Consider the following 25375-nt stretch of genomic DNA (forward strand, 5'->3'; position numbering starts at 1 on the left):
TGCTGCTAGTCTAGGGATCACACTTTGAGAACCTCTGAGGTGGTCTAAAGAACCACATTCATTCAGCAAATTTTTATTTAGTGTCTACCATGTGCCAGGTACTGTTCTAGCACTGGGATACAGCTGTGAATAAACCAGACAAAGTCCCTGTCCTAAATAGCTTACATTCTAGGAAGGGGAGACAGACGATAACTAAGCCTTGTATGTCAGCTGGTGATAAATGTTATGAAGAAGAATAAAGCAGGTGGAAGGAAGAGGGCTCTTTTACACAGGGTCATCAGGAAATGCCTCACTGACAAGGTGACATTGGAGCAGAGACCAATGTGTATGTGTGGGGGGCTATGCCCAGGCCGTTTTGACCCTGTTTTGCTCCATCCTCAGCATCTCAATTTGAAAAGCAAGAGTCATATTAAAAATCAAGGCAAGATGGCAGACTGGTGAGCTGTATGTTTTAGTTACTCCTCCAGGAAAGTAGGTAAAAAGCCAGGAACTGCGTGGACTGGACACCACAGAGCAATCTGTCTTTGGGCATACTTCATACAACACTCATGAAAACGTGGAACTGCTGAGATCAGCGAAATCTGTAAGTTTTTGCGGCCAGGGGACCCGCGCCCCTCCCTGCCAGGCTCAGTCCCGGGGGAGGAGGGGCTGTCAGCTCCAGGAAGGAGAAGGGAGAATTGCAGTGGCTGCTCTTATCGGAAACTCATTCTACTGATTCAAACTCCAACCATAGATAGACTGAGGCCAGACACCAGAGACTCTGAGAGCAGCCAGCCCAGCAGAGAGGAGACGGGCATAGAAGGAAAACAACACGAGAAGCTCCAAAGTAAAAGCAGAGGATTTTTGGAGTTCTGGTGAACACAGAAAGGGGAAGGGCGGAGATCAGGCCTTGAGGCGCATATGCAAATCCCGAAGCAAGGCTGATCTCTCTGCCCTGGGCACCTTTCCTTAATGGCCCTGGTTGCTTTGTCTATTAGCATTTCAATAACCCATTAGATCTCTGTGGAGGGCCGTTTTTTTTTTTTTTTTTTTTTTTTTTTTTTTTTTTTTTAAATCCTTTTTGCTTTTTCTAAAACAATTACTCTAAGAAGCTCAATACAGAAAGCTTCAAAGAATTGAAATTTGGGCACGTCAAGTCAAGAGCAGAACTAAGAGAGCTCTGAGACAAAAGGCAATAATCCAGTGGCTGAGAAAATTCACTAAACAACACAACTTCCCAAGAAAAGGGGGGTGTCCGCTCACAGCCACCATCCTGGTGGACAGGAAACACTCCTGCCCATCGCCAGCCCCATAGCCCAGAGCTGCCCCAGACAACCCAGTGTGACGGAAGTGCTTCAAATAACAGGCACACACCACAAAACTGGGCGTGGACATTAGCCTTCCCTGCAACCTCAGCTGAATGTCCCAGAGCTGGGAAGGGGGAGCAGTGTGAATTAACAGAGCCCCATTCAGCCATCATTTGAGCAGACTGGGAGCCTCCCAACACAGCCCAGCAGCCCAGAACTGCCCTGGGGGGACGGCACTCACCTGTGACATAGCACAGTCATCCCTCAACAGAGGACCCGGGGTGCACAGCCCGGAAGAGGGGCCCACTTGCAAGTCTCAGGAGCCATACGCCAATACCAAAGACTTGTGGGTCAGTGGCAGAGACAAACTGTGGCAGGACTGAACTGAAGGATTAGATTATTGCAGCAGCTTTAAAACTCTAGGATCATCAGGGAGATTTGATTGTTAGGGCCACCCCCCCTCCCCGACTGCCCAGAAACACGCCCCACATACAGGGCAGGCAACACCAACTACACACGCAAGCTTGGGACACCAATTGGGCCCCACAAGACTCACTCCCCCACTCACCAAAAAGGCTAAGCAGGGGAGATCTGGCTTGTGGAGAACAGGTGGCTCGTGGATGCCACCTGCTGGTTAGTTAGAGAAAGTGTACTCCACGAAGCTGTAGATCTGATAAATTAGAGATAAGGACTTCAACTGGTCTACAAACCCTAAAAGAACCCTATCAAGGTCAGCAAATGCCACGAGGCCAAAAACAACAGAAAATTATAAAGCATATGAAAAAACCAGACGATATGGATAACCCAAGCCCAAGCACCCAAATCAAAAGACCAGAAGAGACACACCTAGAGCAGCTACTCAAAGAACTAAAGATGAACAATGAGACCCTAGTACGGGATATGAAGGAAATCAAGAAGACCCTAGAAGAGCATAAAGAAGACATTGCAAGACTAAATAAAAAAATGGATGATCTTATGGAAATTAAAGAAACTGTTGACCAAATTAAAAAGATTCTGGACACTCATAGTACAAGACTAGAGGAAGTTGAACAACGAATCAGTGACCTGGAAGATGACAGAATGGAAAATGAAAGCATAAAAGAAAGAATGGGGAAAAAAATTGAAAAACTCGAAATGGACCTCAGGGATATGATAGATAATATGAAACGTCCGAATATAAGACTCATTGGTGTCCCAGAAGGGGAAGAAAAGGGTAAAGGTCTAGGAAGAGTATTCAAAGAAATTGTTGGGGAAAACTTCCCAAATCTTCTAAACAACATAAATACACAAATCATAAATGCTCAGCGAACTCCAAATAGAATAAATCCAAAAAAACCCACTCCGAGACATATACTGATCACACTGTCAAACACAGAAGAGAAGGAGCAAGTTCTGAAAGCAGCAAGAGAAAAGCAATTCACCACATACAAAGGAAACAGCATAAGACTAAGTAGTGACTACTCAGCAGCCACCATGGAGGCGAGAAGGCAGTGGCACGATATATTTAAAATTCTGAGAGAGAGGAATTTCCAGCCAAGAATACTTTATCCAGCAAAGCTCTCCTTCAAATTTGAGGGAGAGCTTAAATTTTTCACAGACAAAGAAATGCTGAGAGAATTTGCTAACAAGAGACCTGCCCTACTGGAGATACTAAAGGGAGCCCTACAGACAGAGAAACAAAGACAGGACAGAGAGACTTGGAGAAGGTTCAGTACTAAAGAGATTCGGTATGGGTACAATAAAGGATATTAATAGAGAGAGGGAAAAATATGGCAAACATAATCCAAAGGATAAGATGGCCGATTCAAGAAATGCCTTCACGGTTTTAACGTTGAATGTAAATGGATTAAACTCCCCAATTAAAAGATATAGATTCGCAGAATGGATCAAAAAAATGAACCATCAATATGTTGCATACAAGAGACTCATCTTAGACACAGGGACACAAAGAAATTGAAAGTGAAAGGATGGAAAAAAATATTTCATGCAAGCTACAGCCAAAAGAAAGCAGGTGTAGCAATATTAATCTCAGATAAAATAGACTTCAAATGCAGGGATGTTTTGAGAGACAAAGAAGGCCACTACATACTAATAAAAGGGGCAATTCAGCAAGAAGAAATAACAATCGTAAATGTCTATGCACCCAATCAAGGTGCCACAAAATACATGAGAGAAACATTGGCAAAACTAAAGGAAGCAATTGATGTTTCCACAATAATTGTGGGAGACTTCAACACATCACTCTCTCCTATAGATAGATCAACCAGACAGAAGACCAATAAGGAAATTGAAAACCTAAACAATCTGATAAATGAATTAGATTTAACAGACATCTACAGGACATTACATCCCAAATCACCAGGATACACATACTTTTCTAGTGCTCACGGAACTTTCTCCAGAATAGATCATATGCTGGGACATAAAACAAGCCTCAATAAATTTAAAAAGATTGAAATTATTCAAAGCACATTCTCTGACCACAATGGAATACAATTAGAAGTCAATAACCATCAGAGACTTAGAAAATTCACAAATACCTGGAGGTTAAACAACACACTCCTAAACAATCAGTGGGTTAAAGAAGAAATAGCAAGAGAAATTGCTAAATATATAGAGACGAATGAAAATGAGAACACAACATACCAAAACCTATGGGATGCAGCAAAAGCAGTGCTAAGGGGGAAATTTATAGCACTAAACGCATATATTAAAAAGGAAGAAAGAGCCAAAATCAAAGAACTAATGGATCAACTGAAGAAGCTAGAAAATGAACAGCAAACCAATCCTAAACCAAGTAGAAGAAAAGAAATCACAAGGATTAAAGCAGAAATAAATGACATAGAGAACAAAAAAACAATAGAAAGGATAAATATCACCAAAAGTTGGTTCTTTGAGAAGATCAACAAGATTGACAAGCCCCTAGCTAGACTGACAAAATCAAAAAGAGAGAAGACCCATATAAACAAAATAATGAATGAAAAAGGTGACATAACTGCAGATCCTGAAGAAATTAAAAAAATTATAAGAGGATATTATGAACAACTGTATGGCAACAAACTGGATAATGTAGAAGAAATGGACATTTTCCTGGAAACATATGAACAACCTAGACTGACCAGAGAAGAAATAGAAGACCTCAACCAACCCATCACAAGCAAAGAGATCCAATCAGTCATCAAAAATCTTCCCACAAATAAATGCCCAGGGCCAGATGGCTTCACAGGGGAATTCTACCAAACTTTCCAGAAAGAACTGACACCAATCTTACTCAAACTCTTTCAAAACATTGAAGAAAATGGAACACTACCTAACTCATTTTATGAAGCTAACATCAATCTAATACCAAAACCAGGCAAAGATCCTACAAAAAAGGAAAACTACCGGGCAATCTCCCTAATGAATATAGATGCAAAAATCCTCAACAAAATACTTGCAAATCGAATCCAAAGACACATTAAAAAAATCATACACCATGACCAAGTGGGGTTCATTCCAGGCATGCAAGGATGGTTCAACATCAGAAAAACAATCAATGTATTACAACACATTAAAAACTCGAAAGGGAAAAATCAATTGATCATCTCAATAGATGCTGAAAAAGCATTTGACAAAATCCAACATCCCTTTTTGATAAAAACACTTCAAAAGGTAGGAATTGAAGGAAACTTCCTCAACATGATAAAGAGCATATATGAAAAACCCACAGCCAGCATAGTACTCAATGGTGAGAGACTGAAAGCCTTCCCTCTAAGATCAGGAACAAGACAAGGATGCCCGCTGTCACCACTGTTATTCAACATTGTGCTGGAAGTGCTAGCCAGGGCAATCCGGCAAGACAAAGAAATAAAAGGCATCCAAATTGGAAAAGAAGAAGTAAAACTGTCATTGTTTGCAGATGATATGATCTTATATCTAGAAAACCCTGAGAAATCAACGATACACCTACTAGAGCTAATAAACAAATTTAGCAAAGTAGCGGGATACAAGATTAATGCACATAAGTCAGTAATGTTTCTATATGCTAGAAATGAACAAACTGAAGAGACACTCAAGAAAAAGATACCATTTTCAATAGCAACTAAAAAAATCAAGTACCTAGGAATCAACTTAACCAAAGATGTAAAAGACCTATACAAAGAAAACTACATAACTCTACTAAAAGAAATAGAAGGGGACCTTAAAAGATGGAAAAATATTCCATGTTCATGGATAGGAAGGCTAAATGTCATTAAGATGTCAATTCTACCCAAACTCATCTACAGATTCAATGCAATCCCAATCAAAATTCCAACAACCTACTTTGCAGACTTGGAAAAGCTAGTTATCAAATTTATTTGGAAAGGGAAGATGCCTCGAATTGCTAAAGACACTCTAAAAAAGAAAAACGAAGTGGGAGGACTTACACTCCCTGACTTTGAAGCTTATTATAAAGCCACAGTTGCCAAAACAGCATGGTACTGGCACAAAGATAGACATATAGATCAATGGAATCGAATTGAGAATTCAGAGATAGACCCTCAGATCTATGGCCGACTGATCTTTGATAAGGCCCCCAAAGTCACCGAACTGAGCCATAATGGTCTTTTCAACAAATGGGGCTGGGAGAGTTGGATATCCATATCCAAAAGAATGAAAGAGGACCCCTACCTCACCCCCTACACAAAAATTAACTCAAAATGGACCAAAGATCTCAATATAAAAGAAAGTACCATAAAACTCCTAGAAGATAATGTAGGAAAACATCTTCAAGACCTTGTATTAGGAGGCCACTTCCTAGACTTTTACACCCAAAGCACAAGCAACAAAAGAGAAAATAGATAAATGGGAACTCCTCAAGCTTAGAAGTTTCTGCACCTCAAAGGAATTTCTCAAAAAGGTAAAGAGGCAGCCAACTCAATGGGAAAAAATTTTTGGAAACCACGTATCTGACAAAAGACTGATATCTTGCATATACAAAGAAATCCTACAACTCAATGACAATAGTACAGACAGCCCAATTATAAATGGGCAAAAGATATGAAAAGACAGTTCTCTGAAGAGGAAATACAAATGGCCAAGAAACACATGAAAAAATGTTCAGCTTCACTAGCTATTAGAGAGATGCAAATTAAGACCACAATGAGATACCATCTAACACCGGTTAGAATGGCTGCCATTAAACAAACAGGAAACTACAAATGCTGGAGGGGATGTGGAGAAATTGGAACTCTTATTCATTGTTGGTGGGACTGTATAATGGTTCAGCCACTCTGGAAGTCAGTCTGGCAGTTCCTTAGAAAACTAGATATAGAGCTACCATTCGATCCAGCGATTGCACTCCTCGGTATATACCCGGAAGATCGGAAAGCAGTGACACGAACAGATATCTGCACGCCAATGTTCATAGCAGCATTATTCACAATTGCCAAGAGATGGAAACAACCCAAATGTCCTTCAACAGATGAGTGGATAAATAAAATGTGGTATATACACACGATGGAATACTACGCGGCAGTAAGAAGGAACGATCTGGTGAAACATATGACAACATGGATGAACCTTGAAGACATAATGCTGAGCGAAATAAGCCAGGCACAAAAAGAGAAATATTATATGCTACCACTAATGTGAACTTTGAAAAATGTAAAACAAATGGTTTATACTGTAGAATGTAGGGGAACTAGCAGTAGAGAGCAATTAAGGAAGGGGGAACAATAATCCAAGAAGAACAGATAAGCTATTTAACGTTCTGGGGATGCCCAGAAATGACTATGGTCTGTTAATTTCTGATGGTTTGTAGTAGGAACAAGTTCACTGAAATGTTGCTATAATATGTAACTTTCTTGGGGTAAAGTAGGAACATGTTGGAAGTTAAGCAGTTATCTTAGGTTAGTTGTCTTTTTCTTACTCCCTTGCTATGGTCTCTTTGAAATGCTCTTTTATTGTATGTTTGTTTTCTTTTTAACTTTTTTTTTCATACAGGTGATTTGAAAAAGGAAGGGAAAGTTAAAAAAAAAAAAAAAAGAAAAAGAAAAAAGACAAACAAGGGAAAAAAAAAAAAAAAGTTTTATTGCCCCCTTGAGGAGCCTGTGGAGAATGCAGGGGTATTCGCCTACCCCACCACCATGGTTGCTAACATGACCACAGACATAGGGGACTGGTGGTTTGATGGGTTGAGCCCTCTACCATAAGTTTTACCCTTGGGAAGACGGTTGCTGCAAAGGAGAGGCTAGGCCTCCCTGTATTTGTGCCTAAGAGTCTCCTCCTGAATGCCTCTTTGTTGCTCAGATGTGGCCCTCTCTCTCTGGCTAAGCCAACTTGAAAGGTGAAATCACTGCCCTCCCCCCTACGTGGGATCAGACACCCAGGGAAGTGAATCTCCCTGGCAACGTGGAATATGACTCCCAGGGAGGAATGTAGACCTGGCACCGTGGGACGGAGAACATCTTCTTGACCAAAAGGGGGATGTGAAAGGAAATGAAATAAGCTTCAGTGGCAGAGAGATTCCAAAAGGAGCCGAGAGGTCACTCTGGTGGGCACTCTTATGCACACTTTAGACAACCCTTTTTAGGTTCTAAAGAATTGGGGTAGCTGGTGGTGGATACCTGAAACTATCAAACTACAACCCAGAACCCATGAATCTCGAAGACAGTTGTATAAAAATGTAGCTTATGAGGGGTGACAATGGGATTGGGAAAGCCATAAGGACCAAACACCACTTTGTCTAGTTTATGGATGGATGTGTAGAAAGGTAGGGGAAGGAAACAAACAGACAAAGGTACCCAGTGTTCTTTTTTACTTCAATTGCTCTTTTTCACTCTAATTATTATTCTTGTTATTTTTGTGTGTGTGCTAATGAAGGTGTCAGGGATTGATTTAGGTGATGAATGTACAACTATGTAATGGTACTGTAAACAATCGAAAGTACAATTTGTTTTGTATGACTGCGTGGTATGTGAATATATCTCAATAAAATGATGATTAAAAAAAAAAAATCAAGGTTATGTGTCTACTCAATAGCTAAGGTTTGAAGATGAATTAGATTGGATGTATATGTGGATGGTTAAAAAGAAGCATGATGCTGGTGGAAATGTAAAATGGGGTAGCTGCTGTGGAAACAGTTTGGTGGTTCTTCAAAAAGTTAAACATAGAATTACCATATGATTTGGCATTTCCTCTCCAGGCATATACTCAAAAGAATTGAAAGCAGACACTCCAACAGATACTTGGACACTGATGTGCATAGCAGCATTATTCACAATAGCCAAAATGTGTAAACAATCCAAGTGCCCATCTATAGACGCATGGATAAACAAAATGTGGTCTATATATACAGTGGAACACTATTCAGCTGAAAAAAAAAAAATAAAGTTCTGATACATGTACAACATGGATGAACCTTGAAAACAAGCCAATTGAAATAAGTTGGACCCAAAGGAATAAATATTGTATGAATCCACTTACATGAAATATCTAGAATAGGAAAATTCATAGTAAGAAAATAAATTAGAGGTTTTCAAGGGCTGGGGATTAGGAGGAATGGGGAGTTATTGCTTAATGGATACAGAGTTTCTTGTTTGAAGTGATGATAATATTTTGGAAATAGATAGTGGTGATGGTTGTACAACATTGTGAATTTAAGTAATGCTGCTGAATGACACACTTAAAAATGGTTAAAATGGCTAATTTTATGTCATACATATATTTTACCGCAGTAGAATTTTTTAAAAACTTGAACCTCTTCATAAGATGCCAAATGTTGGAATGGTCAAAATAATTCACAAATAGAGCTGATTTAAAGATGGCAACACTGTGATAAAACATAAATTGCAATAAAAGCATATAACTAAAACTTTTATAGTTAAAAATAAAGAAGCCTGACGCTAAATGCCAGAAGATTTGATTCCAGCTAGCAGTTCAAACCTTGGATCTCAGCAACTGATCCTTGAGCTTTAGAGGTCCCCTCTGAGGCTCCTCTGGCCAGCCCTCTCCCTAAAATTTCCCTAGGTCTAAGGGGATGGGCCACCAGTGGCCTGTGTTCCCCTTCTATGTGGTAGCTAAAGATTCCCCAGGCCTGGACTCCAGCTCTCTTCCAGACCCCACCTGCCACCTCTCCATCCACCACCCCAGGGCAGACTGTACCAAGGGGCATGGGATGGAGGGAGCATGGCCTGTAGTCTGGGGTGTCACCCCCACTGCTGAGGGATAGAGCTGCCAGTGGGAAGAGAGGGGGACTCCGTTTGTATTCTTGTCCTGGATTCTGCAAACATCAGTGGCAGGCCTGTCAGCTGGAACCAATTATACAAGAGCACACCTTACCTTTGTGCAAACTTAGGGTCCAGATAGAAGACTGTGGACCAATTAACCACTCATCAACAATTGCTGGGAAAATAAGCATATGTTGGGACCATGCATCAGTAGCGGTATCTTCATAAACGAGGACAGCATATGTGTGGAATCAGTCTATCCACTCTTAAAAATATAAATCCTTATGATTAAGTGCAAATTGTGTGCCACTAACACTCCATTTTCTTTTAAATGTGTGATTTTTTTTTTTTTAAGGCACAACTATCTCAGGCCTTAAATGGAGTTTCTGATAAGGCAAAGGAAGCTAAGGAGTTTCTGGTTCAGCTCAAGAACATACTGCAGCAGATCCAGGTGAGCTTATCTCAGGTGCTGGGAGGGGCACTGATTGTAGAAAGTTTGCAAAATGAAAAAAGTATACAGAAAAGAGGAAAAGATCTATAGTAAATATGCTTTTCAGTGATGAACATTAGAAAGTTTAACTGTACTATCGGACAGCCTTGGATGCTTAAGACATCACCTACTCAGTCCACTGACACTCATATGACATTTGAAAAGGGAAAGGAAGTCCCTTGCACTGAAAAGTACCCCAGGAATTTTGCATGAAGTCAGTTAGAATCATAGACTAGAGAGCAAGAAAGATGCAATCCAACACTCTACACGGTCATGCAGGTCCCATGTGCTATCTGTATTTGGTGCTCAATAAATAAAAAAATATATGTATACATTGTTTACTAAACAGAGGTCTTTGCCGAGCACCCATGCTGTGTCATTTAGTGAGACAGACCCAGAAGATGCAAAGACCAATAAGGCAAAGGGTCCCCGTCTCTGGCCTCAGGGCTCTCTTTCTACAAGTACACACATACTCCTGTATAAATGTACACACTTAGAGAACTGTTCATACAGATGATGAATCCCGAAAAGCATTTGCATATCTGGATGGAGAAAAGGGACTGAAAGCCGCTGACTCTTTGATCAGCCATAAAAAGTTGTCATTCTTAACAAGTTAAGGTGCAGAATTCAGCTATGAGGTCACGATCTTAAGGTGTGAATCCCATGCAGTTCTTAGAGACTCAGAAGGATTCTTTTTGGAACTGAGAAAGAGCCTACAGCAAGAGCACTATTTGTTTTTTTTTTTTAACTTTTTGATTACAAAATCAAAACTGTGTGTTACAGAGCTTTCGGGCAGTAGAGAAAAATGGAAAGAACTAAGAAAAAAGTTCACCAATATCCCACCAATTGTGGTGACCACTCTTCCCATCTTCACAGATTGTTCCATTCTTTAAACATGCACACACATATACACACACACAATATACCTAAGACTATGGGATTATGCTATACACAACTCTGTAAACTGCATTTTTCTTAAACAGTCTCTTACGAGCATCACCCATGGCATTAAAACCTCTCTACGAGATGACACCTTTCTGTATGTATGTTATCTTTTACAGGAATGGAAATGGCTGACACTGTGGAACACTGAGACATTCCTTGAGATTTTCTCCCTAATTACTTGTGAGATCGTACATTGAAAGTTATCACTATTATGTATATATGCTAAAGTTCACAATAAAAAAAACTCTCTATGAACAAGGTTTGAATGGCTATGGAATAGTCTATCATATCTATGTGCCATGATTCATAGTACTCCTCTCCTAATTCATGTGTATATTGTCATAAAATTATAACAATATAAAGAAAATATTATAAAATTGATTAAAATTTAATAAAATTATAAATAACTCCAGGATGAACTTCCCTGAAATCCTTCTCTGTCTATAGCCCTCACCAAATTTTAGCATCTCTTCTCCCTAAAGCTCTTCTGCTTTCCCCCAGGAAAATGGACTCGACTATGAAGCCTGCCTGGTGGCTCAGTGCGATGCCCTGGTTGATGCTTTAACTCGGCAGAAAGCCAAACTGCTTACCAAGATTACTAAAGAGAGGGAGCACAAAGTGAAGGTGGGTACCTAGGTGACCGGGGCACTTGATCCCCAATGCATTCTCTGCATCCAGCATGGGGTAAAGCATGCACTAGGCACTGGGTAAATAGTGGAATGAGTGAAGCAAGGAAGGGGTGAGCAAGCTGACCCCTGGGCCGGGTTACACTAATGTGACTGACCCAGACCCTATCTTTCCCTGAAGCCAGTCAACATCCATGCTTTCCCTCCAAAGCTGGAGTCAGAGTCCCCATATCCTGTTGTTTTTAAAGTCAGAAATCCATCCTCTCCGTCTTCTGCTAAGTTCATCTTTTCTGTTTAATGAGAACCTCTTGTTCTCATCTTGCAGAGCAGAGGTGACTACTGATAAGATGGCTTTGCTCTGCTCAGCTCTCAAGCTCTGCCCCTTCTTCAGGTTCTTTCTGATGTCTCATGCTGTCGATAATCAGTAATGACAATACAGCCAATTTCCACCAAGGGGAGGGCCTTCCCCTCATACAGCACTAAATTCTTGGTACAAATCAAGTGCCCCATGAATGATCTGCATTGACGAGAGCCTGGTTCGTTGTCCAGGGAGCTCAATATATTTTATAGACATTTCCTAACCAAATCAGAAATTGTTACTTTCAAGGAAAGAAGGAATGAGTGTTGGGGACAGTCCATTGTCTACAATTGAAGCAGCTAAAGCCTGCTGAATCGTCTGTGATTACCCAATGAGTCATAAGCAAGACAAAAAGTTGGTCACAGGTCCTGTGGACAGCTTCAGATTATGCACTTTCTCTCCTCTACCATCCAGAGTTTAGAAACTTTGCTCTTTCTGTTATTGTGGCCTTGTGGTGTGAAGAGTGGGCACATTTCTTTCCCTGTAAAGAATGCATACAGAGCTCAGGAGCAGAGAGAGGAGAAGGTGCAGGGCAGATCAGACCAGGACCTCCTCTTCCATGTGCTTTTCTGCGCTATTTCTGGAAGGCTCGCTGCAGCCTGGCTGCAGAGATGATTTCTAAGAGGACATATCATTGCAGATGGTGTGGGACCAGATCAATCACTGCACGTTGAAGCTGCGCCAGTCGACGGGGCTGATGGAGTACTGCCTGGAGGTGATCAAGGAGAATGACCCCTCTGGGTTTCTCCAGGTGAGCCCCCTCTGGAGGACCCTAGGTGGACTTTGCTTCCTTCCTCCCTCTCCACCACCACTCCCTAAACTAGCCATAGTTTCAGGCAAGATTCCTTCCAGTGGGTTGGAGTTGAGCAGCTTCTCTTTGCTCAGTGATTCCAGACCTAGGTTCTTCTCTTGGTTCTGCCTCTTACTAGCTATGACCTTGGTTCTGCTTTGTTCATTGAAGAAGGAGGTTAAATATCATAATGTCTAAGGCAGGCCGAAGTACTTTCATGCTTTGATTTCCAGAGACCCCAATTCAACATTTTTTTCCAACTCCTTTGCTCAAATGGGAACAGACAGTGTTTGCCAAACAAGCTGGACAGATTGCAACGGGAGAAATGAGTTTTAGCAGAATCCATCTGGTCCATTATGGATCTTTCTCTCCTGTGGGGGAAAAAATCCCTCAATGTACAGTGTCCTGCAGGCCTGGGCAGATGACCAGTTGCTTACAGAAAGCAATGCAGCTTCATCGGGGTCATCTCTCCAGCACTCCAGATTGACTCCGGGTCCTAAGCATCTCTCTGGAACATGGCAGTGATTCAGATGGGAGTTCAGTCATCCATCTGTGAGGAAAATGATGAATCCCCTTTGTTATTTCCCAAGAAGTTACATCAGGATCATGGCTCCACAGGGACAAGTGAAAATTTCTGAATAAACAGGTACTGGAGAGCAGAGCTACGGGTGTTGTGCTACTGGGAGTTTAGAAGCAGAGATTCCAGCACAACTTGGAGGAAACATACCAAGAAGAGTGGGCTTCAAAATTCTGGGGATTGATATATGATTTCTTCAGATCCTAGGACAACTTATTATTATTTTTCACTATGCGAAATACTAGCTCTAACAAACAGGTATAATGAAGAATGCTTTTGTATATTTTTAAAGCATTATTTGCTATACATAAGGGTTCTGCCCAATTTGTTTAAATAGCAAGTGCTTCTTTCCATTTGAGCTGATTAAGTTTTTAAAATGTGATTTAAGCAATCCAATGCACTTTTATAAACCCAGTGTCATATACAGAGGGAGAGCATTTAATCTCTGAAGTGGGCTTGAGAGTGCAGCCCCTTCACATCCCTGAGCCCCATAAAGACGAAAACCCTACAACTTGCTGCACGGTCTTTTGTTTGCCATCTAAACCCTAACCTCTATGCTCCCCTTTAAGATCTCAGACGCTCTCATCAAGCGCGTCCAGGTGTCTCAGGAACAGTGGGTCAAAGGTGCCCTGGAGCCGAAGGTGTCAGCGGAGTTTGAACTGACTCTGGACAGTGAGCCACTGCTGCAGGCCATTCACCAGCTGGACTTCATTCAGATGAAATGTAGGGGTGAGCCGTGGTTGGCCCCAGTTCATTGCTTCTTTCGCAAGAGGCATCCAATCTGCGGGGGCAGTTTAGTGCCATGGAAGACTGGTGGTGCATGTGGTGTGGCAGAGAGGAAGGTGTGGTGATGCCAAGGACTGGTAACACTGCAGACAGAGCCTGAGTTTCCCCATTTGTAGAACGAGGGTGATTCTGTTATTCAGAAGAACGTGTTGAATGACTACCCTGTGCCAGGCAACCTTTTAGGTGCGTGGGATTTAGTGGTGCACAAGTCCACAAATTCCCTCCCAAAGTAGAGTTTAGAGTCTAGTGGATGCAACAGACAACCAACAAATGAATATGTTATTTAATGTGTAATAGTAACAAGTGCTATGAAGGAGGGGCAGGAGAAGGGGGCAGGAGTAATGGTGGGGAAGGGTATTTTGAGGAGAGTAAGGGAAAGAGAAGCAGAAAAAGGGAAGCAATCTAGGGTAGAATATTCCAGGTGGTGGATGGATGGCAAGTGCAAAGGCCCTGAGGCAGGATAAGTTTTCTGTTCCAAGAACAGCAAAAAGGTCAGAGGACAGAGAAGAATGTGCAAGTTGAAAAATCAGTTGTTAAGAGCTGAGTTCCAACAGCTAAGGCGCTGATAGTATAAGAATGAAGTAAAGTTTGCAAAACTTGACCTGGGTCACAAAGTTAGCAAGTGCTAGCAAATGCCAGAACCAGAGTCCTGTTCTATATGCACCTCTTCAGAGACACATTTAGGAGAAGAAATAAAGTTGTTTGTTTCTTCTGTAGAACCTCTAACTTGGAAATCCTTCCCTGCAAAATAAGTGGCCATTTTTAACCCAAAGAAAAAACAAGTCTCTTGCATAATTCCATGCCCACTCACACACACACACAGTTTGCAACTTGGGTGATATTTGGAAATGCCACCTGCTCTAGGTGTAAGTGAGAAGTGGCACCGGGAAGCAGGAGGAGCCTGGCAAAATGGGGGTTGGGGTGTAACTGAAAGGAAGGGCCTTTCTGACTTTCCAGTGTGGGGTGCAGAAGGAAGACATTTGGATCTGCTTCAGATGCTGCTCCTGCCTGGATAGATAGTGGAGTCAAGAGATAAAGCAGGAGAACAGAAAAGAGGAAATAAAGGAACAGCACAGCCATGGAGGCAGAGAGAATTCTAACACATTTTGTAAACGAGGGCCCCAGGGAATCAGGCTATGCTCAGCCATCCCTGAGACCAAGTCTGTATTCAGGAAAGGGATTTCAGAGAACCAAACCATTGGTTAAAACCTGGAAGATATTGCTTTAAACTTTGGAGCCAGAAAGTTGTTATTTTGCCAAATAAAAATCAGAGTGGGATACACATACATATATGTGTGTGTGTCTATACATACATAAAATATGTAATATATAGTCTAAAATCTCTTGACTCTGAACACAGTTAAAAAATAAAAATATTTTCCCAATCCCACCTTACTAGGACTTATGATTCATTTGCTCCAAATCCCCAATTTCATGGGTTGAGTGTCCAATACTCTAAAATTGCTTCCCTTTCCTGGTTCTAGTTCCCTTGACCTTTTACATGCTTTCTGCCCAAGGTTTAAACACACCTTTACCAATGGTACCCCGGCTCCCAGCCCCAGGCGTAAGCTACATGTTTCCATTCAGTCCCTGGCTCTGCAGAGAGGAGGCCGTAGCGGCTTCTGTTAGATTTGGGAAGTACAGGGGATATGGTCTCTGTTGGAATTCCTGATGAGCTCTTCACGGGTCTGAGAGTCAAACCAGTGGTTCTCATTGGGAGTGTGGGAAAGAGGGTGTCCTTCCCTTAAGGGCATCTGCCGCGCCCCATTCCTGGGATTCCCATACATCCGCAATGCACTCTCTAAGGCTGGCGGTTCGCAGACCCATCGCCAGCCCCACCTTGAGACTGTGCCTCTGTGCATATGAGTAGCCGAGAGGAGAGGCCCGGAGTGACCACAGGGTGACCAGAGGGGGATGTTTTCCCCCTGGGAGCCAGAAGCCCTCGGGAGGGAGGAGGGGAGGAGGCGCGGGCTGGGCGCGGGGCCCACGGGAACAGCGCTGGGTGGCGGGCGCAGCGCACTAACCCGTGTGCGTCCCCGTCGCAGTGCCGCCCGTCCCCCTGCTGCAGCTGGAGAAGTGCTGCACCCGCAACAACAGCGTCACGCTGGCCTGGAGGATGCCGCCTTTCACCCACAGCCCCGTGGAGGGTTACATCCTGGAGCTGGACGATGGCGACGGGGGGCAGTTTCGGGTGAGGCCTTGCGCACGCGTCTTGGGGTGTCCAGATTGGGGAGGCCTCTCAACGAATCTGGGGGAGGGGGCTGTCCTTAGATCTGACGCCACCCAGAAAAGGGTCCTTGCATCGGGTGCAAGGACAGAGAGGGTTGGTTGGTCGGGGGATGTCGGGGGTTCTCTACCAAGGACTAGGTCTGGCCAGCAGGCAGGGGTGCCTCTCACAGAGAATATTCAGGGTGATTGTCCTGCGAGGACTTCCCACTGGTGCATTGTTGAGGATGGTTCTGCTTAGGGTTGGAGCAGGACTTAGAAAAGGTGTCATCTGCACATACCTGCTCCCCAGTTCATTCCAGGGGTCCAAATCATATCTATTTGTCAACACTCTTGGCAAATACCACTCCCCCCCCCCCCAACGTTGCCTCCCCAGTCCACTGGCTCCCCTGGGTTGGTCTTGTTTCTCTCAGGGTGTTAGTTTCTGTAGAGTAGAAAGCACTATCCAGCAGCCTCTTACGTTGCCTGGGATACCTAGCACTGTTTCAGGTATGTAGAACATACTTAAATAAATGGTCATTGCATTGGGGTGGCCTTCTACATTCATATCCCCATTGACGGAATACTGTGATGGACAATAAAGGCTACTTGTGAGCCACAAATGCATCTTCCACTCCCCCGTGGTACAAATTCTGGGGCAAACCCCCACACTTTTCCAGGTCCCGGGTCCTTGGTATAACCTCTGCGAACTAAGGAGCACAAATTCGGGGTTTCCTTAGATCTCCTCCATTATAGCCCAGAGAAGACTAGATAAAGACTCATTCTAGTAAAACACCACGATCATGACAGTTCTTGCTTTTCTTCTTCAGAGGTCAATACTTTTGCTTCTCTCAATGGGATTTATGTATATTTTATTTCATTTCATGCTTAAAAGAATGTAGGAGTTGGGGGTATAATTGCAGTGCTCCCTTCAGAATTAGTGAGTCCCACATGAATATGGGCAATTTAGGGAAGTGAGAAGATGAGGTAGTTTAAGCCAGGAAAGGTGTGATCATTCACGGGGTCCAGAACCTCCTTCACTGCAAATGAGCTGAGAACTGAGAGAGCTCCTCACCCAACCCAGGAAGAGAGCCTGTGCTTTCTAAATGGGAAGAAAGAAAAGCCTGTTCTTGAATTAATGAAAGGAACAGGCATAGAGCTCAAACAAAGATGGCTTCTCCCCTTGGAGATATGACCACAAATGAAACCCAGATCCAAAGGCTAAAATGTTTGAGAAACAGAGTGTTATGGTGGGAAAAATGTGGGCTTTGAAATGCAGACTGAAGTGGGTTTGAATCCTGGCTCCTAAACAGATCTGCCGTGATCTTGGGCAAGATTCCTGCCTTTTCAGGGTTTCATTGTTCTTGAGTGTAAAATATGAACAATAATAACAATGCCTTCAGGTCATGCGGGTTAAAGTACCTTAACAATGCCAGCATATAGCTACTATTATTAGTAACTTAGCATAATAAGTGAACGGTAAATCTCCCAAAGAACCAGGCAGGAAAGAAATTTTAGACGAATTAAGCAGAATACAAGGGTATGAATTTGGGGAGCTTATTAGGACAGGTACTTTTCAATAGATGAGCAACAAAGTAAATCCCTAGGAAAGGATCTTTGGGGTCTGAAGCAGAAATGTCTTTCCCTCTTGGGAGACCAAGGAAAAAGCAGTCCCAGGAGGGCCAAGGAGTAGGTGATGCCATCTCAGGGCTGGAAGAAGATTCGGGGTGAGGGAAGCACCCCTCTAACTCCAGAAGTGGTTCCAACCCAGATCATCCTCGAGCCAACGTGTGCTTGATCACAACCTTCCGTCTACTTTTTCCCATCATGTGTGATGATGCTTTTAAAATATATACAGTGTTTATTTTTCTTATTTAGTTGCTAACCTCTTGTTTTCTAGTTGAAATTCTCAGGTCAACTGGGGTTGGTGCCCAGTTTGGGCATGGTCTGTGAAGGGGGCCACGCCTGCTTGAAATTGTCATTATTCAATACTTGTAATTGAGGTGATAGCACTTTTAATTCAAACTGTTGTCTAACAATTTCCTAAGAGAAATTTCCCCAAATAATAGACAAGCCCAATGGTCTTGGCTTTCTCTTAGGAAGTGTACGTTGGCAAGGAGACCCTGTGCACCATCGACGGGCTTCATTTCAACAGTACCTACAACGCCAGGGTCAAGGCTTTCAACTCCTCTGGCGTCGGGCCTTACAGCAAAACGGTGGTTCTGCAGACGTCTGACGGTGAGTACCGTGGCCCACTTCATCAGAGAAACAGACGTGGGGACTGTGGGTGACTTTGTTTTCCTAAGGGAGGAAAAGAAGACCCCCAGACCCGATACACATCTCATCACCATGGACCGAGAAGAAACAACTGCCTAGGTTGATAGAGGGGGGATGTGGAAGAAATGAGTTGCCAGCCCTGTCCCTGCTGTGCACACACACACGGGTCCTCACCCTGCACCCTCACTTCTCACAAGCCATGCAATAAAGAAACATTCCTTTGCCCCATTTTGCTGGACATGCAGAAATGAAACCAAGTTGAGTGGCCCTGGGAAGCAAGACGTCTCCCACTTCTGCAGGGGTAGCACTGCTGTCGGCATGGCCTGGGATGTCCCTGCTGTGGACATGCACCAGGCCCAAGATTCAAGCCTTTCTCATAGCAGCAACATGCCTCGGATACTCAGTGCAAGAGCTCCGATCTGATGGTTCAGATCTTCAGTTGGGTTCTTTGAGGTTTTAGACAACAAGGGCTCATTAATACTTAGTTGGATTTTGATCATCTGAGTCCTTCCTGAGGAGCAGTGATGCAATAAAGAACCATGTTCCAAAGATTGTCTGCCCTGTTTAAGGGGTCAAGACCCAGCCCAGGTGCAGCAGTAGACCTTCCCACTCCCCAGTGGTTCCAAGTACAGTGTCAGCCCTGTATTTATTGTCATTACTTGTTCTAGCAAATCCCCTGATTGCCCTGAGAAAAATATGAGACACCTGGATTGTCTCTCAGACCAGGGGAGGAGTAAGAGCAGAAGCAGAAGCTGTTGTCAAGGGCCCAGCCAGGAAATGCTTTGCTGAAAATCGAGTCAACCTGCAGAGTCATTTTAGAAACCACAAAGTTATCACTAGCTTTCTGCTGCAATGGAACTCCCTGGCCTGAAGATGGACAGTTCTTGCTTTGGGGGCTGGAGTTATAATTTTAAAGTAAGAGCCTCACTTGCCCACGGCCTGAGGGCTTTGACGAATAGAAGGTGGCATAACCCAATGGGCTGTGAAATGAGAGCATTGAGCTTTGTGACCTTGGCCAAATCACATCGCTTATCTGTGAGACACTATCTGTGTCTCAAATCTCCCACCCACAAAATGGTGCCTCAGTACAATATCTGCTTCCTCCTTAACTCATGATAGTCTGTGAAGGATTTGGAAGGTTGTTAGAAACTGAGACTCTACAAAAAACATTTTGATTTGAGGCTTTGAGGCCTGTATGTTCATGTTCTGTGGGTGAGGTTGGGTTAATGGGTCTGGAACCTGAGTGAACACAGAGCAAGAAAGAAAGTGAGTGTGTTTGTGTGCATGTGTGTATATATGTGTGTGCATGTGTTGTGGTCCCATGCAGGGAAGAACGTTGGATGCTGAGAGCTGACTGTCTGATGGGAGTAAGGGCCAAGCTTGGAGGATGGCTGGTGACTTCTATCACTCCACCCTCCACCTCTTGCCCCCTTCCTTTCCAGTGGCCTGGTTCACATTTGACCCCAACTCTGGGCACCGGGACATCATTTTATCCAATGACAACCAGACCGCCACCTGCAGCAGCTATGACGACCGGGTGGTGCTGGGCACGGCTGCCTTCTCCAAGGGCGTGCACTACTGGGAGCTGCACGTGGACCGGTATGACAACCACCCAGACCCAGCCTTTGGGGTCGCCAGGGTCAACGTGGTCAAGGACATGATGCTGGGCAAGGATGACAAGGCCTGGGCCATGTATGTGGACAACAACCGCAGCTGGTTCATGCACTGCAACTCCCATACCAACAGGTGCGCCACCTTACCCCTTCTTGGACATATAGGTCTTTGGGACGGGGGTTTCTTATGGGACCCGTGTCCCTTCTGCTGTTTCCCGGGGTGAGGCATCAGGAGCATATGAGGGAGGGCTTTTCAGACCCTTTGGTTTCCAGTTTCCAGGTGGCTTTGGCTGTGACCAGGTAGAAGTGGCCATTTGCCGTCAGCCCAAATGAGAGTATATAAGAGAGAATACAATAGCATCTGACCACCTAGCCAGTGACACACATGATGAGAACTCTGCTCCGATGCTTTACTAGGCCTTTTTCAAGTAAAGCTGTGCTTTTCTTCTTGGTTCTGCTACCAAACCAAAGCTTTGGTCATTGCCAAGCATTAGCTGGTGTTGTTTTTCAGCTGTGACCAGGTTTCCATCAGAGGGGCAGATATCATTGCCGTTACAGGGTTGTTTATCTGGAGTGACCCCAGAACCCTGCACCCCATCCCCCCAGTGCCGGGGTCTCAGGGCTGTGAGTATAGGCAGGGCCCTCCGACAGGACCAGGACTGGGAGGGAGGGAGGATTGTTCGGGGGGCTTCACTGTGTGTGGCTCTGTGGAGGGCCCTCAGCTGTCACTTCACTCTGAGGCCAGGCCCTGGGAGTGGTGTTACCAGAGCGGACACAGAAGGCACAGGTCCTGGGACCGACAGGCCCCGTCACTGATGGGGCCTACTGAGGGCAGGAAGGGCAGATTCACACAGAGGGGTTGGGCCTCCCACGGTTGCACTGGGAAGATGCACCTGGATGCCTGGGCTCCCCCAGGAGCTTGTGGGTTCTTTGGTCTCTCCTTAGGCACAAACAAGGCAGTTTCTGCCCCTCACCCAACCGCCAGTGCTTTCTTAGTCTCCCCCTCCAATAGGGATTCTGTACTTACACCCAGCCATAGTGGGGGTGATGAAAAATCCTTGAGGCCAAGTACATGCCAAGAAACCCAGAAAAGGAGAGTCGTTGCCGCATGGAGCTGCCTTCTCGCTGTGGGGTGCCTTCCTAGGCTGCTAAGAGGCAGGTCTCCTCAGCTAGGAGGAGAGAGGTACATTACGGGCGCCAGCTTCACTGGGCCCCAGCTCAGGTCAAAGTCAGCCCTGGAAGCTCTTGGTTCTCTGAGTCAGTCTCCAGCTTCTGCTTTGCAGCTCCTGAAAAAATGGCCACCAGTGGTGCCCACCCCGGCCGGCAGGAGGACCCCACTTCTCACACAGGGTCTGGGACAGGGACTTAACTACAGCAGCCTGAGGATCCCCCAGGGGAGCTAGAATAAAGCCTGTCCCCCACTCATCCTGCCTTTTCACTGGACAGAGCTCTCTCACTCCGAAGGCCTGGGGGAGGGGCTAGTCAGCTCTGTCTGCACCGGCCCTGCCCAGGGCCCCCACCCATAGCCCCTGAAAGCACCCCTCTCTGCCTTCATAAGCCAAATTGGCCACCCAAATAGGCCAAATCCAAATTAGCGATGGAAATCATAACAGTGAGCATTTATTGAATGCTTCTTTTGTGCCCTGCCCTGTGAGAAGCTCTTAATTATCTCATTGAATCTTCACACGGTAATATTATTATTGCTGTTCTGTAGATTATGAAACTGGTGAGAAGAAAGATTAAATAACTAGTCTCACAGCTAATTAGTGGCTCTGGAAGGATTAAACTCAGAATCTCTGACTCCACAGCCCACTCTCCCAACCCTCAGGTTGTTCTGTGCTGTGAAGACTCCCATAGGCTCAGGGTGTTGGCCACAACACCCCTTCTACATGAGCCCAAGTGGGCTGGCGAGCATTGCTTGGCCTCCCTCTGCCCTTTCCAACCCCTTGGTGCTTCAGGAAGGACATTAAAAAGCAGGGCAAACAGAAGGAAATTGGGGGCGAAGAAAGAGTGGGCAGGAGGAATCTGTCACTATTTGCACACCCCTACCCATGCCTAAGGTGTAGAGCAGATGCAGGTGAACTCTGTCCCAGAGGACACCTGAGCAGGGTCTGGAAGTTGGGTGCTGTGGGGAGCGGAAAGGCTGGATGTGTGAGCCACCGGGTGCCGAGCTTGGGAGGAAAAATCACAGTCTTACACTCAGATTGTTCACTTACTGCCCTCCAGTGGTCAGTGTCAGATCAGCACTGTGGGCCCTTTTCTTTGCCTTCCCAACCTGCTCTCTCAAGAAAACACCCATCATCACCTCCTTCCAGAGTCAGCCCCAAGGAGAACTCAAAATCTCACAAAGTCTTCCTTTCAACATTTTTCCTACTGTGAACTCCAGAGCTCACTTTCTCCCTCCCCCACCATCAGCCTTCAGCTCATCTACTCATTCCTACTCAGGAAAGGACAAAAATGGTTTTCTCATAAGAGAGGAGCAGTCAAGGTCAAGGCTAAGACTTCAGCCCTGTAGTTAAGGGAAGGGAGAGCCTAATGAACTTGGCTCATGGGAAGGGCCATGCAAGTTCAGCCCAACGCCCTGCTGGGACAGCGTTCCTCATTTAAAGATTCATTCCACCCAATGCATATGAATTCCTACCAAGTTAAGGACCCACAGAATGTAATATCACCTGGCATTTTTTGAGTACTTTGCAATTTACCTTCCCAAGGTTACACTGTTGATCACCTGTGGAATTATGACCCAGACAGAGGATTTGATTTCAAATTCAGCACCCCTCCATTCCTCCTCTGCCATATGCTGCCTCTCATGGGTCTCTAGGATGGTTCTGGAAAGATGAGCTGAATGGGGGTGGGCCCCTTTCAAAATTTACTGAAGGCCTGGGTGTTTATATCTTCATGATCCCAGCATCCTCCTAGCACCACTGGCCTCATCTGGGTGAAATTGAAAAGTGCATCAGATTAATCCTCTTCCTTGGCAGGTAAATGAGTCTTCCCTAGCCACAGTCAATGTTCTTTGTTTTCCAATGGGAACCTCTCATGAAAACCCTAATTCCCTGGAAGTCCAGGTCTCAGATAGCTGCCAGGAAAAGGAGGATTGAATAACCTGATTCCTACAGAGTGCAAATGATGAGTAAGGTCATCATATATCACCCTTCAAAGGAGTGAGTGCACTTCCGGAAAGGGCTCATAAACCAAAAGGTAGCTCTTTGCCACCACCTTGGGGCCTTCTTTCTTTGTAAATGATGCTCCTGGATTATCACTGTCTTAGTTTGCCAATGCTGCTGTAACAAAATACCACAATACAGTTGGCTTAAAGAACAGAAATTTATTATCTCATGTTTCATGAGACTAGAAGTCCAAAATCAAGGGGCTGGCAGAATCATGCTTCCTCTGAAGTCTATACAGGGTTCTGGCAGTGGTTTGCTGGCAATTCATAACTCAACCTTTGCTTCCATCACATGGCCATCTCTCTCTCTCTCTCTCTCTCTTTCTCTCTCTCCATCAGACATCTATATCTCTGTCCAAGTTTGCTTTCTTTGTAAGTACCCTAGCCATATTGGATTAAGGGTCACCCTAATCCAGTTTGGCCTCATCAACTCATAACATCTTCAAAGACCCTATTTGCCAATGGGTTCACACCCACAGGGCTGGGTTAGGACTTAAACATGTCTTTGGGGGGACGTGATGCGATCCCTAACCATCACCTACATGCAGGGCCAGGTGTAGTGATGGGTCTCCCCTGGGCTTCTCTTCCCAGGACGGAAGGCGGTGTGTACAAAGGGGCCACGGTGGGCGTGCTGCTGGACCTGAATAAGCATACCCTCACCTTCTTCATCAATGGGCAGCAGCAGGGTCCCACGGCCTTCAGCCACGTGGACGGGGTCTTCATGCCAGCCCTCAGCCTCAACCGCAATGTGCAGGTACAGTCAACCCCTCCAGGCCACAGCTGCCCTGCGTGCTCAGCTGCTGCTTGCCCTGGGTCTCTTTGGCGCATGCAGGGAAAGCGGACCGTGGGTCAGCCTCTCAAAATACTGGCCCAGGCAGAGGTCTTACCAAGCAGCCCACCCTTGGGGATTCCCTGGAGTCGGTGCCTTCTGCCGTGATAAATTCTCAGGCTGGCAGCCTGTGGAAAAGCAGTGGAAAGGAGGGGGGCAGAGGGGATGGAGTGAGGAAACAAATGATTCATCTTAAGATGACTTCATTTTCTGGGATAGCTGCAATGGAGAAACTGCAGCAAAAGGGAAGGAGAGACAGTGCTTCCCTGCCCACCTCAGATGCTGACGGTCAGGTATGTGCTGGGACCACTAGGTGGCTCGGGTGGCTGCCCCCTGAGAGGAACGATCACAAAGGAGACTCAAGAGAAGCTAATTCTCTCTTGTTTCCTCTCACTCATCCTCCCTGCCCCGTCGTTTCTATGGCACCCACTGTAGCAAGCGGGAAACTTGTCCTTTTAGATCTCAGGGCCAGATCCCAGTCCTAAGTGAATGCTGATGGATTGAGGGGCCAGAAACTCACAGACAAAATGAGAGCCCAGGGAGGGTGGGAGGGAGGTAGAGACACGTGGAAGAGCTGCCCTTTGTTTCTGGTCTTCTTCCTATTGGGAGCAGGCAGGGACCCAGACTGGTAGTGCCCAATGACCCAGTATATTGATGGGTCATTATCAATACTCTTATTTTATTCATGTGTACCTCCTCTCATTTGCAAAAGGAACGGGAGGCTGCCTGAAATACAGGTTGTGATTCTATGAGATTAATAAAACAGGCACACAAATGCAAAAAGGGCATGGAAAGAAAGTTGAAACAAATATACAAGCTATAAGAACCAGTACAGCTACTGGACTAGAGCATCAAATTTGCCTGAGCTTCTGGCAGCTGGGACAAAATGGGACGCACAATCAGCTGTGTAATTCTTATTATTAGGAAACAGGGGCAGACCAATTCCTCAGGGGGAAACACGTGGACTTCACATAAGTGATATTGAGCAACAGAGTAAACAACATACTCAACCACAAAGAAGCCCGCCGGCCGTCCCACAGATGACCCTTAACCAAGCAGAGGACGTTGCATGTGGCTGCCAAGGATGGGCCTAGGCACAGCTCCTCCCACCCACAGCTCTCCACTGTTCTTTTCCAGGTCACCCTGCACACAGGATTGGAAGTGCCAACAAACCTGGGGCGGCCAAAGCTGTCAGGCAACTAACCTTCAGCGCCAGCTCTCCGCCAGCGTCTGGG

At 45.0% G+C, this 25375-nt stretch overlaps 1 protein-coding gene across 2 annotated transcripts in view; it reads left to right on the forward strand.

Moving 5' to 3' along the window:
* TRIM67 (tripartite motif containing 67) overlaps positions 1-25375 on the forward strand; it is a 57284-nt gene extending 31909 nt beyond the window's left edge. For both annotated transcript variants that reach the window (XM_037811070.1, XM_037811077.1), the window contains 9 exons: positions 9831-9926; positions 11412-11534; positions 12535-12645; positions 13831-13990; positions 16093-16238; positions 18352-18490; positions 19972-20275; positions 23903-24065; positions 25278-25375. In XM_037811070.1, coding sequence (XP_037666998.1) covers positions 9831-9926; positions 11412-11534; positions 12535-12645; positions 13831-13990; positions 16093-16238; positions 18352-18490; positions 19972-20275; positions 23903-24065; positions 25278-25343 — 1308 coding nt within the window. In that variant the 3' untranslated portion in view covers positions 25344-25375. The remainder of the gene's footprint in view (positions 1-9830; positions 9927-11411; positions 11535-12534; positions 12646-13830; positions 13991-16092; positions 16239-18351; positions 18491-19971; positions 20276-23902; positions 24066-25277) is intronic.

The sequence above is a fragment of the Choloepus didactylus genome, chromosome 2, assembly GCF_015220235.1.
Source record: "Choloepus didactylus isolate mChoDid1 chromosome 2, mChoDid1.pri, whole genome shotgun sequence".
In the NCBI taxonomy this organism is placed as follows: Eukaryota; Metazoa; Chordata; class Mammalia; order Pilosa; family Megalonychidae; genus Choloepus; species Choloepus didactylus.